The sequence below is a fragment of the Ictalurus furcatus genome, chromosome 6, assembly GCF_023375685.1.
Source record: "Ictalurus furcatus strain D&B chromosome 6, Billie_1.0, whole genome shotgun sequence".
Classification (NCBI taxonomy): domain Eukaryota; kingdom Metazoa; phylum Chordata; class Actinopteri; order Siluriformes; family Ictaluridae; genus Ictalurus; species Ictalurus furcatus.
The window spans coordinates 3868657-3886892 of NC_071260.1; the positions used below are offsets into that span (position 1 = coordinate 3868657).

Consider the following 18236-nt stretch of genomic DNA (forward strand, 5'->3'; position numbering starts at 1 on the left):
TGACAGTGGCATTACATAAATGTAGAAATGTACTCCACAGGAGAAGTAAGGTCATGGGAACATGAGGTGGCTGAGATGCGGTGTGAAACAAATTACCGTCTTTAACCCAGACCTCTTAAGTAGCATTTACTTCGTGAGACCTGTAATCAAGGCAACCGCTGGACATCCACACGTCCCACAGAACGACTAACTGTACGCTAAATGACCGGCACCACAGCTTAATGGGGGAAGGGGAGAATCTTAAGTTTCTTGAGATAGTCGATATATTGAAATTACATTTTTAAATCTTTTGTAAAGTCACTGTCTTCTTTGGGCTACAGACTGCCAGTTCCATTGTAATAAACCTCTTGTTTGTAAAGTAGAAAAAAAGAGCTGTCTGCTAAGGAATGTCATAGATTTTTGGATTTGCATTCAAAGTAAAGTATGCTCACTGCTTTTGGTGTGTTTTTTTTTTCTCCTCTTTTTTGACCAAACCCTCCCCCACTCATCTGGATCTGCTCTGGATCTGTTGGCTCGTACATGGCTTATGTCATATCTCTGCTGCTTGTGGTGGGTGAAAGGGAATTGAAGGGGAGGGAGGAGAAGGGCAGGAGCTGACTGATTGTAACTTATAGGCTATACAGTAAAAAAGGTTTTCAGTTTAGCTTTCTGCTTCGACTTCTTTTTAGTGGAGCTTGCTGAACACATATTGAGAGGAAATGTGTGTGTTTGCTGAACACAACTGCCTCTGCCACCCCCACATTTTCCCCTTATCTTTTACACAGGCACAACTTTTCATTTGCATTTCCAGCTTTCCCTCCTCATAAATAGATAGCGAAAATGTAAATAGATTTTCAGAAACTCATTGTAATGTCTTGTAAATTAGCCAGTATATGATTTATCTGTAATTCTCCCCTATTGGCTTTCTTAGCCTTTCTCGCTCTCTCTCTCTCTCTCTCTCTCTCTCTCTCTCAGATACACACCCACTGCAGAAGCAGCTGGAAGCCACTAAAATGTATAGTGCAGTCCTTCCTTGTGTTCTTCTAATCTAATTGCATCTGTTGTGTTAGAGAGCCCCCTGGTGAAATCTGTATCTATTACAATGTGCTCAATGAAACAAAATACATTTTAATAAAATGTACTACATAATATACTATATAACTATAGTATTAAGTCCTGGAAATGAAATTGGAGAACCCTACAGGTTCCAGTGCTTTTGCTATTTTTGCCCCTTGTCAAGGGGATAAAATTCAGAAATCAATGAGACTTTCTAATATTTAATTTAAAACTTTTTTTTTTTAAGTTGCTCTTAACCAATGTCTTTTGGCAGTAATTAATTAATTATTTAGATTAGATTAGTTGTAAGTTGAATTTCCCTTAAGTATTTAATTTTCTATAATTATCTGAGATGTAATTAATATAACAGGATCATATTATATACTTTCTTTTTTTTTTCTTTTCATTTTATGATAGACTGTAGGCTTGATTTCCTATATATTCTAGAACACTTATATTAATTTTATTCCGGGGGGTGCTTTTGCTATTATGGCCCACTAAAATGTAGAACACACTAAAAAATCACACTCTCATATTCACACGATCATATTTTCTAACGTTTTAGGGTTTGTTTGTTTTTTTGTAGTTGGCCGTTATTTACTAGCATGTTTATGTTTATATATCATATATTTATCTTGAGGTCATGTTTCTGATTTCTTTTCTTTTTTCAGGAATGTATTATTGCAATGAATGTATTCATGTTTCGTGGGTTTTTTTTTTTTTTTTCAAAAACCTAAAAAAGATCCTAGTCAAATGAAATTTTGTCATCAGATACTGACTTTTTTTTCTCCAGTCAGCTCTTTTATCTAGAAATCACAATATGGTGAAAGTCACTCCTTTATAGTTTATAATGCCAATACCTTAATAACATTAATATCTAATTAACTACTATAACAGTATCAGTGCTGTGTACTAATACATTATTAACTACTACTGTATAACAGTATCAGTGTTGTGGCTCTTGAGTATCACTAACACCACCTTTTAAAGCTTGATTTGTTTAATGCATTGCTTAATAATTATTTATATAAAAAAAACAATGTATAATGTATGTGTGTTAACAGCACAACACAGGCACAAACAATTATCATTTTTATTAAAAGTTTGCATAATCCCAGTGGTATTTTATTACACTCCTCCTAAAAAATATCCCACACCCCACTTACATAAAAATGTCTCTGAGGAACAGCAATGTCTACTGGCAGCTAAAGCTCATCGTGCTCGTAGACATTGTACTCTTTTATGGACAAAGTTCCATCAGCATCCTGGTCATGCCGGCGGAAGACATCAGTCACAACATCATTGAAATAGGACTCTTCTTTCTGCACGTTTAACTTCTCTGCTTCCATTTTTAAGTGTTCTTTCACCTAATAATAAAAAGAAAGGGAGTTATGCAGGATTGAATGTAAAATGAGGATATAAAACAGTGCAGGGTGATCCAAATCACCCACTTCTTCTTTTGTAAGAGTCCGGTCATTGTTGCGATCCATTTCCTTAAAGGCTTCCATGCTGCGTGGTCCTCGTCGCACATGCAAAAGCTCCACCTCGAAGATCACAGTTGCATTGGGTGGCACAGGATCTATGGCATAAAACAGAAAAGTGTACAAGTTAATTAGGAAAAAAAGATAGAACCACAAAAAGTGGAACTATTACATTTAATTGAATGTATCTTTGAAGTATAGTTTTGTTGTAAAGTTCTATCCCTTGTCTGCGAGTAGTGAAGCTCTCAGCTGGGTTCTATGGCTTTCTCCCACCCTCTAAAAACATGCAGGTAGGTGCATTGGTGACTCTAAATTGCCTCTAGGGGTGAATGAGTGTGTGAATGTGTATGTGCATGGTGCCTGTGATGGCCCATTCACAGTGTATTCCCACCTCACGCACTCAAGCCCACACCAATGCTCCAGGATGCTTTTTCAAGGCCTCTACCATTTACATCCCACCTACATCCTTTACAAACCCACCTACATCATTTTGTGCCATGCAGCTTCTTCTTTAAAATCTGGTATCTTTATATCCAGAACCATGTCTGTTGTGAGAAGTTGGGAAGAAACGGGAGAACCTGAAGGAACTCCACGTGTGCACAAGGAGAACATGTGAAACTCCACACAGACAGTTACCTAAGCTCAGGATCAAACCTGGAGCTGTGATGCCTTTGGTAGAGTATGCTTTGGCAGTGGAGTCTCTTACCTTTCCCTTTCTCTCCGAATGCTAATGAAGGAGGTACTGTGATCTTTCGCTTCTCGCCAGGACACATGTCTTTCAGGCCCATGTCCAGGCCCTTGATGATCTCCCCAACCCCATGAACAAACCAGTGAGGCTGTCCATCTTTAGCTGAGCGACTGGCAGAGGGAAAGGGAGTAAAACAGTGCACTTGAGGTGTGTCAAAAATGTCCCAAGTAATACATTCACATCTGCATGACTCTAAATTATAATGAAAGTAATGAAATAATCTCTTAAATGCTGGGCTGTGAAATGTTCTTTGAATTTATGAAACAACATTTTCAAAACCATTTTTTGGACAATTTATGTATGTTTAATTTCATTTGAATGTTTTTCTTTAATTTCTTTCATTTGATTTGTCAATAAGCAGATCGGAAAGTTTTTCATTCAGAAATAGACAAATAATAGATAAATAAATCAACGTATTATATAGATAAAGATTAAATAAATATAGATAACAAAGATAGAGGTACTTATCTGATGAAGGTTCTAATCTGGCCCATGAAGTGAATTTAGAATCTGTGGTTGGAATTAAAATAATCTTCTGGACTGTCATTAAATGGAAAGATTATGAAAAATATGTATTTCCACCCGGGGGGGTGGGGATATAGAGTAATATGTCAATCTTAATTTGCAGAGCTAAAACATCACAGAAAATTCAATGGTTTCCTCTACAAATACCATTACATACCATCAGCTAACCATTAAAATCTACTGGTGGTAACATGCCACCAGTAGAAGGCAACAAATAGAGACCCATTGCAACCAATACATTTCCCATTGTAACCATTAAAACCATTACCATTACTGGTCCTTAATGGTATCCACTAGACATAACATGCCACCAGGAGAAGGCAACAAATTACCAGTAGAGAACCATTACAACCAATACATTTCCCATTGTAACCATTAAAACCATTACCATTATTGGTCCTTAGTGGTATCCACTAGACATAACATGCCACCAGTAGAAGGAAACAAATTACCAGTAGAGACCCATTAAAACCAATACATTTCCCATTGTAACCATTAAAACCATTACCATTACTGGTCCTTAATGATTTCCACTAAACATAACATGCCACCAGTAGAAGGCAACAAATTACCAGTAGAGACCCATTAAAACCAATACATTTCCCATTGTAACCATTAAAACCATTACCATTACTGGTCCTTAATGGTATCCACTAGACATAACATGCCACCAGTAGAAGGCAACAAATTACCAGTAGAGACCCACAGAGACCATTACAGTTTCCATTAAAACCAATATATTTCCCATTATAACCCTTACAAATTCTGTGAGGGTTTCTACTGTTTTTCTTTTTTTTATTTGTTTGTTTTTCCCAGCAGGCAGACTGAAGACATATGTTACTCAGATCGCAGTTGTATGAGTCTTGATAAGAAAGGGCACATGGATCTGAAGATAATTTAATGTGTTTATCCTCAGTGAAGTTAACTGACTCAGAGTGATGACTGTGTATTTGCTCAGAACTTTTACCTGCAGTAGAACTGAGCTCCGTCCTTGGCCAGAAATCCATCATAATGTGCGTGTAACAAATCCCCCTTCCTCGCTTTCTGGGTGCAGTTTTCCGGCAAGAACAAAACCTCGATTTTAATCTCATCAGTTGATTCGCTTGCACAAATCAAATTGAGAAAGGCAACGAGAACTTGAAGACAGAGAATAAAGTGAAGAAAAGAGCGCTCAGACATCTTGCACATCTGTCTGCGTGGCAAAAACGCCGGAATCTGTATTGGGTTGCCAGATTGACAGAATTCTCTTAGCAAGCTAAGGCTACTGAATTATAATAAAGTATAATAAGATGTGTAAGTAAACCATCTTCAAACTTTACAGTTAACTAAACAAGAATAGAGAGTTCATCAGGTAGGGAGTGAATAATAAAATATTTAACTGCAAGTATGCAAATTCTAGACAGTAATGTCCTTACTAGTTCCTGGTAGAAGTAACCATTACTTTAGCTAATTCCTAAAAATAAAATGTTTTCTTAGAAATTCTGAGAATATTTTTAATATGAAAAAATAAATCAATCAATAAATAAGCAAACTCATTTTCATACCTACCTACAATATTTAGCATTGATATTAAACACTACTACTACTACTACTACTAGTAGTAGTAGTAGTAGTAGTAGTAGTAGTAATAATAATAATAATAATAATAATAATAATAATAATAATCAATCCATTTTCAGTATCACTTGGGTTTGGGGAGTCTGGAGCCTATCCCAGGGTACACAGGGCACAAGGCAGTGGACACCCTGGATGGTGTGCCAACCAATCGCAGGGCACTATTGTACACACAATACAGACAATTTAGAGATGCAAGCCTACAATGCATGTCTTTGGACTGGGGGAGGAAACCTGAGACCCATAGGAAACCCCAGGGAGCACAGGGAGAACATGCAAACTCTGTGCACACAGGGCTGAGGCGGTATTAGAACCCCCAACCCCCGGAGGTGCGAGGCAAATGTGCTAACCGCTAAGCCACTGTTCCCCCAATAATAATAATAATAATAATAATAATAATAATAATAATAATAATAATATTTTATTTAAAGGTGGTGCAGCGGGTAGGGTTGTTGCCTCACAGCTCAAGAGTCCTGGTTCCTGAGTCATTCTCTGTATGGAGTTTCTTCCTCTGGGTTCTCCGGTTTCCTTCGACCCACCAAAAACAATTAGATGGCGCCCTGAGATGGACTGGCATCCTATTTCAGGGGAATTCCCTCTTCTTGGCCAGTGTTCTTGGGATAGACTCCACACTGTGACCATTATTATTATTATTATTATTATTATTATTATTATTATTATTAATGTATTACTCTTCAGTAACCCGTTTAATCTTGGTCAGGGTCTCTGTGGAGCCAGAGACTATCCTGGAACACTGGGTGTGAGGCAGGAATACACCAGTCCATCTCTCTCCCTCTCTATCTCTGTCAAGTTACACATGTTACTCCTGAGATACCAGTGATCCTGACCCCTTCTGCTCTCCGGACCTGCCCGAAACATCCTGGTGCCCTACTTCTGGTTGGAGTTCTCAACAATTGGAAGTCACGTGCTGCTGCTGAGGATGGCACCACATGCTGCAGCCTAAAGCTCATTGAGATTACTGACGATGGTACCACTTAAAAACCATAAAGATGGCTTTGGACCTCAATTCACATGAACAGTTATGCTATGATTGCTTTAGGACTGCAATTGCCACAAACACCTTTGCACTCAAGTCTCCATCGGTGAACAGTGGAGAAGTTCAACAAAGCAGACTTCATCTAAAAACTGTAATGAATTTTCCTGGTTACACACCTGCACTCTTTGACCATATGGTATTAACACAATTATAGAAGGGTTTTATTTATTTATAATCGCACTATTCGGCATCACCCAGATGAGGATGGGTCCCCTTTTGAGTCTGGTTCCTCTCAATGTTTCCTCCTCATATCATCTCTGGGAGTTTTTCTTCGCCATCGTCACCTCTGCCTTGTTCATTTGGAATAAATTCATACCTTTAAAATCTATATCCTGAATTAATATATTGCTGTAAAGCTTCGTTGGGACAATGTCCATTGTTAAATGCGCTATACAAATAAAAACTGAATTTAATTTATTATTTTTATAAAAACATTTTTTATATAAATTACTATTACAAATGAAATTGTGAATTCAGTTACAACACGACTTATAGTGGTACCTCATTAAATGTAAAACCGAAAAACATTCAATCTGGCAACTTAAATCTTACCCGGATGTCGACCTCAGCAGCGAGTTGCCGCCCTTCGAGAACTTCTCTGATCCTCAAACCTCAGCTTGACCTCTTTCTTTCTTAAACAATAAATATTAGTCTCGTTACTAGGACTAGTCATACGTTAAGAAATCTTCCAAACGCCTGAAAGCGAGATGGTAAATGTCGAAACAACGCTGTTAAATGTATGAATTTGTCCCTAATGAGCAAAGCCAGAGGCAACGGTGGTGAGGAAAACCCCCCTGAGATGATAGGAAGAAGAAACCTTGAGAGGAACCAGAACTCAAAAGGGAATCCGTCCTCATCTGGGTGACACCGGATAGTGTACTTATAAATAAGTTCCTTTTATAGCCTAAATATGCTAATACTACATGCTCAAATAATGCAGTTGTGTAACCAGGAAAAATTCATTACAGTTTTCACATGAAGTCTGTTTTGTTGAACTTCTCCACTGTTCACTGATAGACTTGAGAGCAAAAGTCCTAAAGCTATCACAGCATAAATGTTCATATGAATTGCGGTCCAAAGCCATCTTATGGTGTTTAAGTGGTACCATCCTCTTCAATCTCAATGATGTGATGCTTATAGTGTCATCTTTTTGGAAAATCAGAATAGTGTCAACCTAATATAAGCCTTTGTTGTTGTTGTTTTTTTTTTTTTAAACCAGTAAAGGGGTTGAAACTGAAACATTAATATGCTTTCATGTTGAGCAGGACAACAAGGTGTGTAAATGTCTATATGAATTCCAAGTTATATAGATAATGTACATTATACAGATAATGTACTCTGCATGGCGGTGTAGCAGCTAAACCCATACAGTGAAAGCTTAGCTGTTCCTCCCCTTGGCTAGAGACATAAAACTAGTCTAGTCTCGTGTTAGATTACAGACTGTATTACATCAGTCCTGCAAACAGTAATAACGCCGAGGTAAGTTTTATGATAAATCCAACTTTTTGTCAAATTTTTTAAGCAATTAGGGAAAAAAATGCATGGAAACAGTCTATTTAGAAGTTTTTTGATAGAGAAGAAGCTGGGCTCAGTCCCGGTTGACTGACAATCCAGCTAACGCCCCTGGCAAGTATTAACGATTTCAGTAGTTATGTTTTTACCATGTCCAATAATGGCTGTCATGTGTGATTCTACCTATTAAGAGGAGGAAAAAAGAATCAGCGACAAAAAAAGGTGAGGGCGAGTGCGGAAAAGAGAGCAGGAAAAACATCATCGCGAGAGGTGTGTCCTTTAAGGTAGGATGTAAGCCATCAGCTGAGTGAACACATGTGCATGCCTGTTCATCTCTCTCTCTCTCTCTCTCTCTCTCTCTCTACTGTAAGAACAATAATATTGTAGCGATCTGTAAATCTCCATGGTGTCCTCGTTGTTGTTAGAATTTAATTTCTAAAATGTTACTAAAACAAATTATTAAAGAATTTTTTTTTTAATGTTCCGATATACAGTAAGCCAGAAACAGTTCTCAGTAATATACATCAGTCATCGAACAGCAACATCATGGTAAACGAATGTGCGCCGGTGATATGCATACGGTTTAATATGAAGTGTCCGTAACGTGTACGTTCGTAACGCATTATTATGGTTGTTCAGCGCAAAGAAGGGAGATGAGTTGTTGATCATAATTAGCATGGACATAGTTAGGCTTTGTACAGAAAGTTATTTCTATTAGTAATTATTATATGAACCTAATATATAAACCTAATCTTGAAAAGTTACGGACGTGACACAGCACTAAAGCGTCATGACTTCCTAAATATAGCCCTTATGAATTCAAAATGCATCGCTGTTATGACAAAGTGAGTGTATTTATTTCTCAGATATTTGTCCATCTTTCTGCAAAATGCTTATTGTTAATATAAAGTTTTTAAAAAGGAGCATTTTGAACCCTCTTTTGAAAACATGAAATATGGCTGGTTGAAAATGTCGTTTTAGTATTGGTGCACACCTCATACCTGGTGGATGAACATGGCAATTTTCTTAACATTTCTATTACAGCACATTACAGTCATGGCCAAAAGTTTGCGATCACTATACTACATATTACATATGTATAGTGATTGCAAACTTTTGGCCATGACTGTAATGCAGTAAAATACAGACCTAAATGGACAACTTAAAAAGGGGTTTGTTCTTTTGTTAAGAACTTCATTTTTAAAAGGTAAGGTTGACATTTGCATGGATTATAACATGTTGTTATAGGAAAATAATCCAATTTGGGGTGGTAACAGTAACTCCGGGTTATATCGGGCCACATCACACCACCCTGTTGATGATTATTTTTCTATAACAGCACCCGTTGTGTTTTATGATGACTTATTTGTTACTCTGATTGAGCTATGTCTATATCAACCAATGACTGCTTTTACAACCTTGTGTTAATGTAGTGCACGTTGTAGTAACTAGTACTCTGGGGTAACCATAAGACAACATATTGCAGTGATAGAATTATTTTAAAAGTGATAATTATTTGGGTTTAGATATCATGGCTGTAAAGGCAGCTCCCTGGGATAGGCTCCAGGTCTCCCCGTGACCCTGAAAGGGGTTAAGCGGTATAGAAGATGGATGGATGGATGGATGGATGGATGGCTGTAAAGGCAGTTTTTCAGTAAAATAAACAATTAAAACAATAACGAAATATAACACTAAATATTTATGGTGCTGAAATCATGCTTTATTAAACCAAAAATTCATAAAACTCAAGGAGGCAGAATATATAGGTAATTCTACATATATTAATTGCTATTGAATCAAAGTGCAGGGTATTGCATTCATGTGTTTTATGTTTTCTTTGCACAGCAGATGTAGTTACTGTGGTACACTGCTTGAATACCCTGACAAAGTGAGAGCCTAACACTAACACACACACTAACAAAAAAAAAACACACAATATAACCTAGCATTCCTCCAAGAGGTGGCACAGATTCTGCAAAGGAGTATCTGAATTGATAAAGAAATTAATGGCCAGGTGATGTTGCTTTCATAAGATCAAATTCAAATAGTCCTTTGGCAGAACATGAGCGCATATCATCATCAGCTCAAGGTGCAGGCCGCTCGCACTTTGAGCATGTCATTAAAATGGTGATATGAAATTGTCAGTCTGAACACAAGACCTAGTCATGCTGCTTATGTGAGGGTGAGACGCAAACAGCATTCAAGGTCTTATGGTCAAGTTATAAATTCAATTTGAGTACTGAAATACTATACGCACAGATGTACAGTGCATAGCTTTGTCCCTTTGATTTAGTAGAACTTCAACAGGGAGCCTCTCTACCTGTTGAGGCAATCTTAAGACTTCAACATATTGTTGAGGCACATAATTTTGTTTCAGGTTTCACAGGGTATTCGTTCCATTAGAAACTTTCTCCTGTTAAACATTTCGTTCCATTTGTTTAAGTTATTATTGTCATAAATAACAATTCATAAATTTTCCATAACCGTTCAATTCGGCTATATACATTATGTACATGTCACAGAAAAATGGTTCAAAAAGTCATAATTACCCAATTTGGCACATCTTTAACAACTTTAGACTTTAGTCTAGTTTGGCATAAATTAAAGTCAAGTTTGGTATAAAAATAGTTCATATTTACAGAACAGAGATCCAGGTCTTTATCTAGAACAGTATTTTTCTTACTCATTCAATAAATAAAATATATTGAAGAAAGGAAAAGGGCGTATGGACTGGATTAATATATATTTTTCACATAGATCGAATGCGGACATTGACGGTAGCAGTATCAGAGCCAAGCTCATTTGAAAGTTTGAGGGTGTATGCTCCAGCATCATTTTCTTTTATGCCACTAATGATGAGTGTGGTTGTGTCCTCAGTGGTCTCAATCTGGAACCTTTCACTCTCTTCACTGGACAGTATCCTCCCTGAACGGGACCACTCAACATTTGGAACTGGGTCTCCAGTGAAAGCACAGGCCACAGTCAGAACCTTTCCTGACTCTATGCTTATATCCTCAGGGGCAGCTTCAATTTTAGGTGGTACACCTGTTTAAAAGGAAATGAGCAAAAAAATTACGTGAAGGTTGTTAATGTCTTAATTATTAGTATTGCCACAACACTGTATGTGGTGTCAATCTAAATCACCATGTGTTTCCTCACCTTTGCACTTGTAAGAAATGGATCTGAGGGAGGACCCTGCAACATGTGCATGACTAGACATTTCCATCATGCTGCGTGAACTCGAACTCATGGCTACCATTGTTTCAGATGTCATTGAGGTCATGCTAGTTGCTGACATGCTTTGAAATTTAATCTGAGCCATGCTGGGGCTGCTGCTTCTCGTTTCCTGCATTGTTGAAGCCATGTGCAAGGCAGAGCTGCTACTTTGTATACTTGTAGCATCTGAGCTTTTCTTCAATACTCTCATTTTAACAGGTTCTTCAACCAGAGCTGTGAGAGTATAGCAAATAACGACCGGGTCATTCACCCAGCTTCACAGGCCAAAGGAGCGTTTCACCGGAAATACATGCTTTGATCTGTGGATCTTGGTTAAAAACCTCCTTTGCAATTATTTAGTCTTATATATTTTTTCAAAAATATATAACAGTATTATGCATGCAAAGGTTAATACAGTTGTCCAGATATTTGCTTAATTTGCTAACTTTATGCTAACTGAATGACAGTAATACTTGAATATACAGTTCAGTATTACAGTTTTTGCATGAAGAGAATTTGTTCTGACTTAACTGTACAATTTTCTTACACAAATTTCACAAGGAGGTGCAGTGCACGGTGCTGTGAGTAATAGTGTCACAAGAAGAAAAAACTTACAGAGAACATTGAGGGATGCTGTTGCAGAACACTGTCCAAATTGGTTCCTGGCCTTTACTGTATATTTGCCGCTGTCCTCAACAGTGGCATTCTGAATCTCCAGTTTGTACATATTTTTAGAGCGGCTCAGTTTCATATTTGATGAGACTGATAGCTATGGAATAGGAGGAGTTCAAGAGAATTTTAATTTTTATTTTAATTTGCTTTCATTAAACACATTAAATTCAAAAATTGAATCCATTAAATTCAAAATATGACCAGCTGAAATTTATTTAGTGTAATGATGATTCAGGCTACTCACCACTTCATTGTCCTTGAACCATTCAATTTCAGGTGTAGGCTCACCCATTATTTCACAGGAGAATATGACATCCTGGCCTTCATTTATGTTCTGGGAGCGTGGTTGCACTAGGAAGCTTGGTGCATCTGAGAATTTTTCACTGACTGTTGTGCCAAACTGGCACTTGACCACTCCCTGTTCAGTTTGTGCCTCACATGTGACAATTCCTCTATCATGGGAGCTTACACTCTTAATGGTCAAAGTGTGGTAATTTCCAGAAATACCATATCTATATTGCTCTGAATTGATCAGTTCCACTCCATTCAGAATCCATTTTACATCAGAAGCCCCAGGGATATTTGCTTTCAGTGTGACAGACTGACCCTCAGTCATTGTTATTTCAGTTTGCAAAGCTTTAATTTCTGAAAATGACTGGACCTTCTCATGAATGATCTCCTGTCTGGCAAGTTCTTCTGTTAGTTCTGCTTTTGTTTCTACTGCAAACGCTGTTGATTTTCTTGATTCTGAAAGAACAAAACAATTTTTTATTATAATATTGGTACTAAAAAAAGAGTGGCACTAATAGAAAACTAATCATTTTCAGCCATCGCAGTATTATGTTCAGAGGGATAATCGTACCTTTAACAGTTACAGTGCATCTTGTAGTGACTGATCCATCACTATTTTTTGCAGTGCATTCATACACACCACTATCAGAGACATCAGCATCATAGATTTCAAGATGTGCAGAACCGTGTTCCTCAAATATTTCATATTTTCCACCCTGTGACACACTCTGAAATGAGAATATTCACATTGTTATTTTCTTCTGGTTGGTTTGTAATTAATGATATTTGATATTTAATATTGAACAATTAACAATTCACTGTGAGCATACAGTATATTTACCTTCCCATCTTTCATCCAGGAAATCGCTGGTTTAGGCACACCCATAATTTTTACTGTCAGCTTGATAATTGTATCTGACAAAGCAGAAATATCATTCAGTCCAGCTGAAAAGGTAGGCTTGGTTGTTTTCTCTTTTGGAACTGGTGACTTTGCTGTGAATGGTGACTTGACTCTTTGTGGTGACCTAATTGGTTCAGGGGACTTGATTCTTGCTGGGGATTTAATCCCTGCAGGTGACTTCAGACGAGGAGACTCTGGAGACTTTACTCTTGGAGGAGAAGCAACAACTTTCTGTACAGGTGTTGGTTTGCGAACAGTCAGGGTAAATTCTGCTTCTTGTTTACCCTCAGAGTTCTCCACAACCAATGTGTAGTTTCCTTCATCTGAAATTTCAACTTGTGAGATCTCAAATGTAGATTTGTATTCTGTCGTTGTTACATGATGACGGTGAGATGATACAATAGCTTGTCCCTTCCTTAACCAAGTTACACTGGGTGCTGGTTCACCATCCACATCACATGTAAATTTTGCTGACTCCCCCTCAGAAACTGTGAGTGACTGTGGCTTAGTCAGAATTTTAGCAGAAATGGTTGGTTTCTTTGTCTCAACTGGAGCTTCCTCTACTGTTACCATTTCTGTGGTTTGAAGCTTCATCTCAGATGATACATATTCTTCATGAATAACAGTTTCTGTTGCCTCTGTTTTGATATCTGATGTTTTGATTTCAGTTACTGCTTCTGAAACATGTGTTTCGGTGGTGGATGTTGCCTTAGATGATGACACATGATAAACATCTGTTCTTGTCATTTCAGGTATAAAAGGAGTTGGAGGTTCTTCATCTTTGCGCTGAGATGTATATGCGGAAAATCCACTTCCAGAAACATCTAGAGTGGCATAGTCTGAGGCTTCTCCCTTTGCATTTGTGCAGGTGACGCGGTATGTCCCGCTGTCTTCTTCTTGGCAGTCAATGATCTGGAGAGAAAGAACCCCACTCATGTTATACATCCTATACTTATTGCTTTCCTGAATGGGCTGGCCGTTGTGATACCACTGAATTTGTGCCTCTGGCTTAGATTGAACGTTCAATGTGAATTTTGTATTTTGACCAACTGCCACGCGGTGAGAGCGCATTCTTACAGTCACCCTTGGCGTATGGTCAAGACTAAATGGCTGCTGAGAAACTGTTTCAAACTTTGTCTCAGTTTTCAGAGCTTTCTTCATTGCTTCATAACGTTGCATGTAGTCAACCTTTATGGACAGGTCTTGTGAAGACACTGCTTTCTCACTTGACACAAGGCTCATGGTGTGTGGATATTTCCCCTCTGGGCTTGGATGTCTGATGCTTGCTTTTTTGTCCTCATCTATTTTAGGAGGCTTCTCGGCCTTGGGGTGTGTCACCTTACTATAACCAGGTGAAAATGACCTCACTGGTACATCATATATGTCAGCTGTGTCTCCCTGAATCACTGCAGGTATTGAAATTTTTGTTTTCTCTTTTCTTGTGATTCTTGTTTTTTCCTCAAACTCCATGTGTTTCATCTGACTCTTGTAAGACGTTATTCTTGTGGTGGTAGTGACTGGTCTAAGGAGCTCTTGGTCCTCTTTTTCTTCATACATCCTTTGCTTCTGCCTAGGAGGTCTATATGTTGCTTTATCATGCCTCTGACGTAGATCGATGTAGCTTGGGCCAGCCTCGTACTTTGAGGGGATGCGATAGGAGTCATATGCAGGAACTTCCTCTCCTTCTTTCTCCTCATCATATACAGTCCTCTTTGGCGACGAAGGACGCAAAGCAGAGAGTTCAAAGCGTACAGGACTTAGACTTGGTGGAGAAGCAGAGTAGCCTAATCTAAGTTCCTCTTCAAGTTTAAGTCTTTCCTCCTCAGTACTCTTCATTGACAGATATTCTTTAATAGGAAGAAGCAGTTCCTCATCAGAAAGATCACCAAGTGATCGCCTTCTTATTCTGTAGTAAGCTTCCGTTTCCGGAGAAGGTGTTCGTTGTCTTGCTGGTCTGACAGTTTCCAAGTCATCTTGTGAAACAGTTGGTATACGCCATTTTGGCTTGTATTGGTCTTTAATCCTTGGCAAGGGCACTTCATAAAATTGTTCCCACCTTGAGAGTCGAATACGCTTAAGTCTTTTCTGAGGAATCTTTTCCATTGGCTCAGGGAACTCATATTGATCTCGTAGTTTCTTGTACCACTTCATGTCAGATAATGGTTTAAAGTGCTTGATCACCATGTCTTCCTCAAGAGCAGTAGGACCATAAAGGCGAGGTGTAGGGACAACATATGGCATTCTCAATCTCTTTTCCTCTGCCCTTTTCCTTCTTTCTTCTTTTTCCTTTGCTTCTTCAGCTTCAGTCTTTACTTTTTTGGTGGTTACTGCAGGCTTGAACATAGTTGCAGCCTCTCTCAATGCCTGTTGTGCTACAGGAATAAGTGCCATGACGTCTGTACCAGCCAGAATCTGTGTTAATCGTACTTTCTTGTCAATTTGCTGTTGGTCTAGCTTCTTCCTCTTATCCTTCTCACTCTCAAAGTCCCTCTTGACATGCGTCACACGTTCAACCCTAAGTGTGGCTTGGCAACTTGCAGAACCAGCAGAATTAGTGGCAGTTACTCTGTATGTACCAGAATCTTCTGGAAGAGTGTCTCTGATGTGTAACATATAGTAATCCAAACCCTCATGAACAACTTCAATCTGTGGACCAAATGCCAAAGGTGTACCATCCTTCTCCCATTTCAGTGTCGGTGATCCTGACACTCTTATCTCAAAGCGTATACTCTGGCCCTCTTTGCACTCCAAGTTTGCCAGTAGGCGCTTGAACATGGGTCTCAGTGTATTATCAGCAGGCGCAGGGCGAGGAATCACTGTGAGACGAGCCTTACAGCTATCATCACCATACCTGTTGCGTGCCACCACAGTGTATTCAGCATCATCGTCAGAGTCAAGATTGTGAATAACTAACTGATACAGACCTTTGTCACTTATAAAAGTATATTTCTTGTCGTCATCTCCTGGGGAAATCTTCTGCCCAGATTTCAGCCACATAACACGAGGCTCAGGGTGTACTGTGATGGTGACACCAAAGCGAAGAGTTTCACCAAAGTAAGCAGTGCGATTGCACAATGGAAGGGTGAATTCCGGAGGTCTTTGTAGAAGACGGGCTGTGTCTATTCTGCGTTTGACTTTCCTTACCACACGTGCAGTGAAGAAGCTACGGTATTCTCTGACACCTTTAATAAAGAGCTCAGCATATGCACTGTCTTCACCATATTCATTGACAACTTTGCATCTGTATGTTCCATCATCTGATCTAGTGATACCCTTGATAGTTATTGTAGCAAGTCCCTCTTCGTAGGTAATTTCACACTTGGCACTTTCCTCTAGTTGTCGAACTCCACAGTACCATGTAACCTCAGTACTGCTATCATAGTTGTCAATGTTGCAAATAAATTTGACATCATCACCTTCATCAGCAACACTGTGTTTAATTAGCCCAGCAACTGGACCATTTTCAAATGGTGCAATCTTTACTTTGGCAACTGTTACACCTCTCTGACTCCTGATAGCACCACCACTAGCAATACGTGCAGATGAGACAACAGTGTTCCATTCTTTTCTCACCATAGCTTGGTAGTATCTTTTGTGTCTTGTGATCTTGATTGACCTACTGCTGAGCTCCTCTGTGTTCATTGTCAGCCAAGGATGATTCAAAGCTTCAGCAGCTGTCATACGATGTTTACGGTCTTTGGTAAGAAGGCGATCTATAAAGTCTAATGCCTCAACACTTGCCTCTTTAAAGGACTCATCATCAAAACTGTACTCAGCATTGGAGATGTTGTCAATCATTTGTTGATTGGTTTCAGCAATGAAAGGATTGAGTCCACTGAGGAGAACATATACTAGGACACCAACAGACCACATGTCTGTGACACTGCTGACCAACTCATTTTGATGAATTTCAGGTGCTGAATATTCAGCTGTTGTGTACTGAATCTTGATTTGTTCTCCAGGGGTGAGATGTCTAGATTGTCCCAATTCAATTATCTTGATAGTAGTTCCCCTTCTTGTGGTGTACACTATATTCTCAGGCTTGATATCAAAATGGCCATAACTCTTGCTGTGTAGAAACTCAAGAGCTTCACATACCTGTCTGATGTAATTAACAATTACACGTTCATTGAGCTCAAAGTTAGCTGTGCCAATACGCTCAAATATGTCAACACCTGATATAAACTCATATATCATAACTAGTTCTTCAGGACTGTCAAATGATTCATGGAGTTGCAGGAAGGTCTTATGACGTGCCACATTTAGAGTGGCAATTTCTTTCTTTATTATTGCTTGATCTGCACCTTTTACTTTAACAAATTTGGCAAAGAATGTCTTCTCAGAACTAATCTCAACACAGCGATGAACAATGCCAAACTGCCCATGTCCAAGCTCCTCAGCGATCATATATTTGTTGTGCAAATTCTTAACCTCTGAATGTTGAGCTTTACCCGTAAAGACAGGTCTGCTGTCATCAACTTCCTCATCATAGTTAAGAACTCTTGATTTATCTTCCTTTGTCACAACTGGTCCACTTGGTTCAGATGGTGCACTCTGGCCAAATTTGTTCTCTGCTATTATACGGAATTGGTAGCTTGTTTTCCCAAACAGGTTGGTGACAGTGTAATGAGTGTCACGTGACTGGGCAACACGGATCCATCTCTCTGCTGTAGTGGCACACTTCTCAATAATGTAGTTTCTAACTCTACTTCCTCCATCGCTGGCAGGTGCTACCCAGTTAAGTGTAACAGAATCCCTAGACACATCACTGGCTTTGATGCTGCGAGGTGGATCAGGGACATCTGCAACATCAAGTTCAACTGTTTGTTGGTCAATGCCAAATCTGTTCTTTGCACAGACAATATAGAAACCAGCATCCTTCAGATCCACTCCATTGGGGAACAAAAGAGATGTAAATGATCTCGTGACGATGACTTGATAATACCCATTGTTATCAATAAGATCTTGGCCCTTCTGCCATGTGATAACTGGATCTGGTTTTCCGCTGAATGGAATCTTGATGTTCACCACTTCACCACGAAGAGCACAGATGGCCTCTTTATCTTGTAGGTTCTTAGGTAAATGAATCTTTGCTGGTACTGAAAGAAAAAGAAGAACATTGTGTTTTTACAACAAAGTCTTAACACTAAAGTAAACCGGTAACATAAATATCCGCTGTTTTTC

The 18236-nt window shown here is 38.8% G+C and overlaps 2 protein-coding genes across 2 annotated transcripts in view; both read right to left on the reverse strand.

Moving 5' to 3' along the window:
• Positions 1-2114: 2114 nt before the first annotated feature.
• fkbp7 (FKBP prolyl isomerase 7) lies at positions 2115-4990 on the reverse strand. The gene is made up of 4 exons (XM_053627880.1): positions 4757-4990; positions 3223-3374; positions 2487-2614; positions 2115-2402 (listed from the first exon to the last, which is right to left on the reverse strand). Exons 1-4 carry the CDS (start codon positions 4975-4977, stop codon positions 2241-2243), a joined length of 663 nt encoding a protein of 220 aa, XP_053483855.1. The 5' UTR covers positions 4978-4990; the 3' UTR covers positions 2115-2240.
• A 4680-nt stretch (positions 4991-9670) lies between these two features.
• Positions 9671-18236, reverse strand: part of ttn.1 (titin, tandem duplicate 1) — a 147315-nt gene continuing 138749 nt past the window's right edge. Inside the window, exons 210-215 of the mRNA XM_053626264.1 lie at positions 12993-18151; positions 12723-12879; positions 12105-12607; positions 11804-11957; positions 11132-11422; positions 9671-11017 (exon numbers count right to left, since the gene is read on the reverse strand). Of these exons, the coding sequence (XP_053482239.1) occupies positions 10722-11017; positions 11132-11422; positions 11804-11957; positions 12105-12607; positions 12723-12879; positions 12993-18151 (6560 nt within the window). The 3' untranslated portion in view covers positions 9671-10721. The remainder of the gene's footprint in view (positions 11018-11131; positions 11423-11803; positions 11958-12104; positions 12608-12722; positions 12880-12992; positions 18152-18236) is intronic.

Excerpts from the sequence above, each read along its gene's own strand:
- fkbp7 (XM_053627880.1), bottom strand. The coding sequence starts at position 4,977 with ATGTGCAAGATGTCTGAGCGCTCTTTTCTTCACTTTATTCTCTGTCTT. Across the intron at positions 2,615-3,222 it reads ATTCGGAGAGAAAGGGAAAG|ATCCTGTGCCACCCAATGCA; the intron begins GTAAGAGACTCC and ends TTTATGCCATAG. Across the intron at positions 2,403-2,486 it reads GGACTCTTACAAAAGAAGAA|GTGAAAGAACACTTAAAAAT; the intron begins GTGGGTGATTTG and ends TTTTATTATTAG.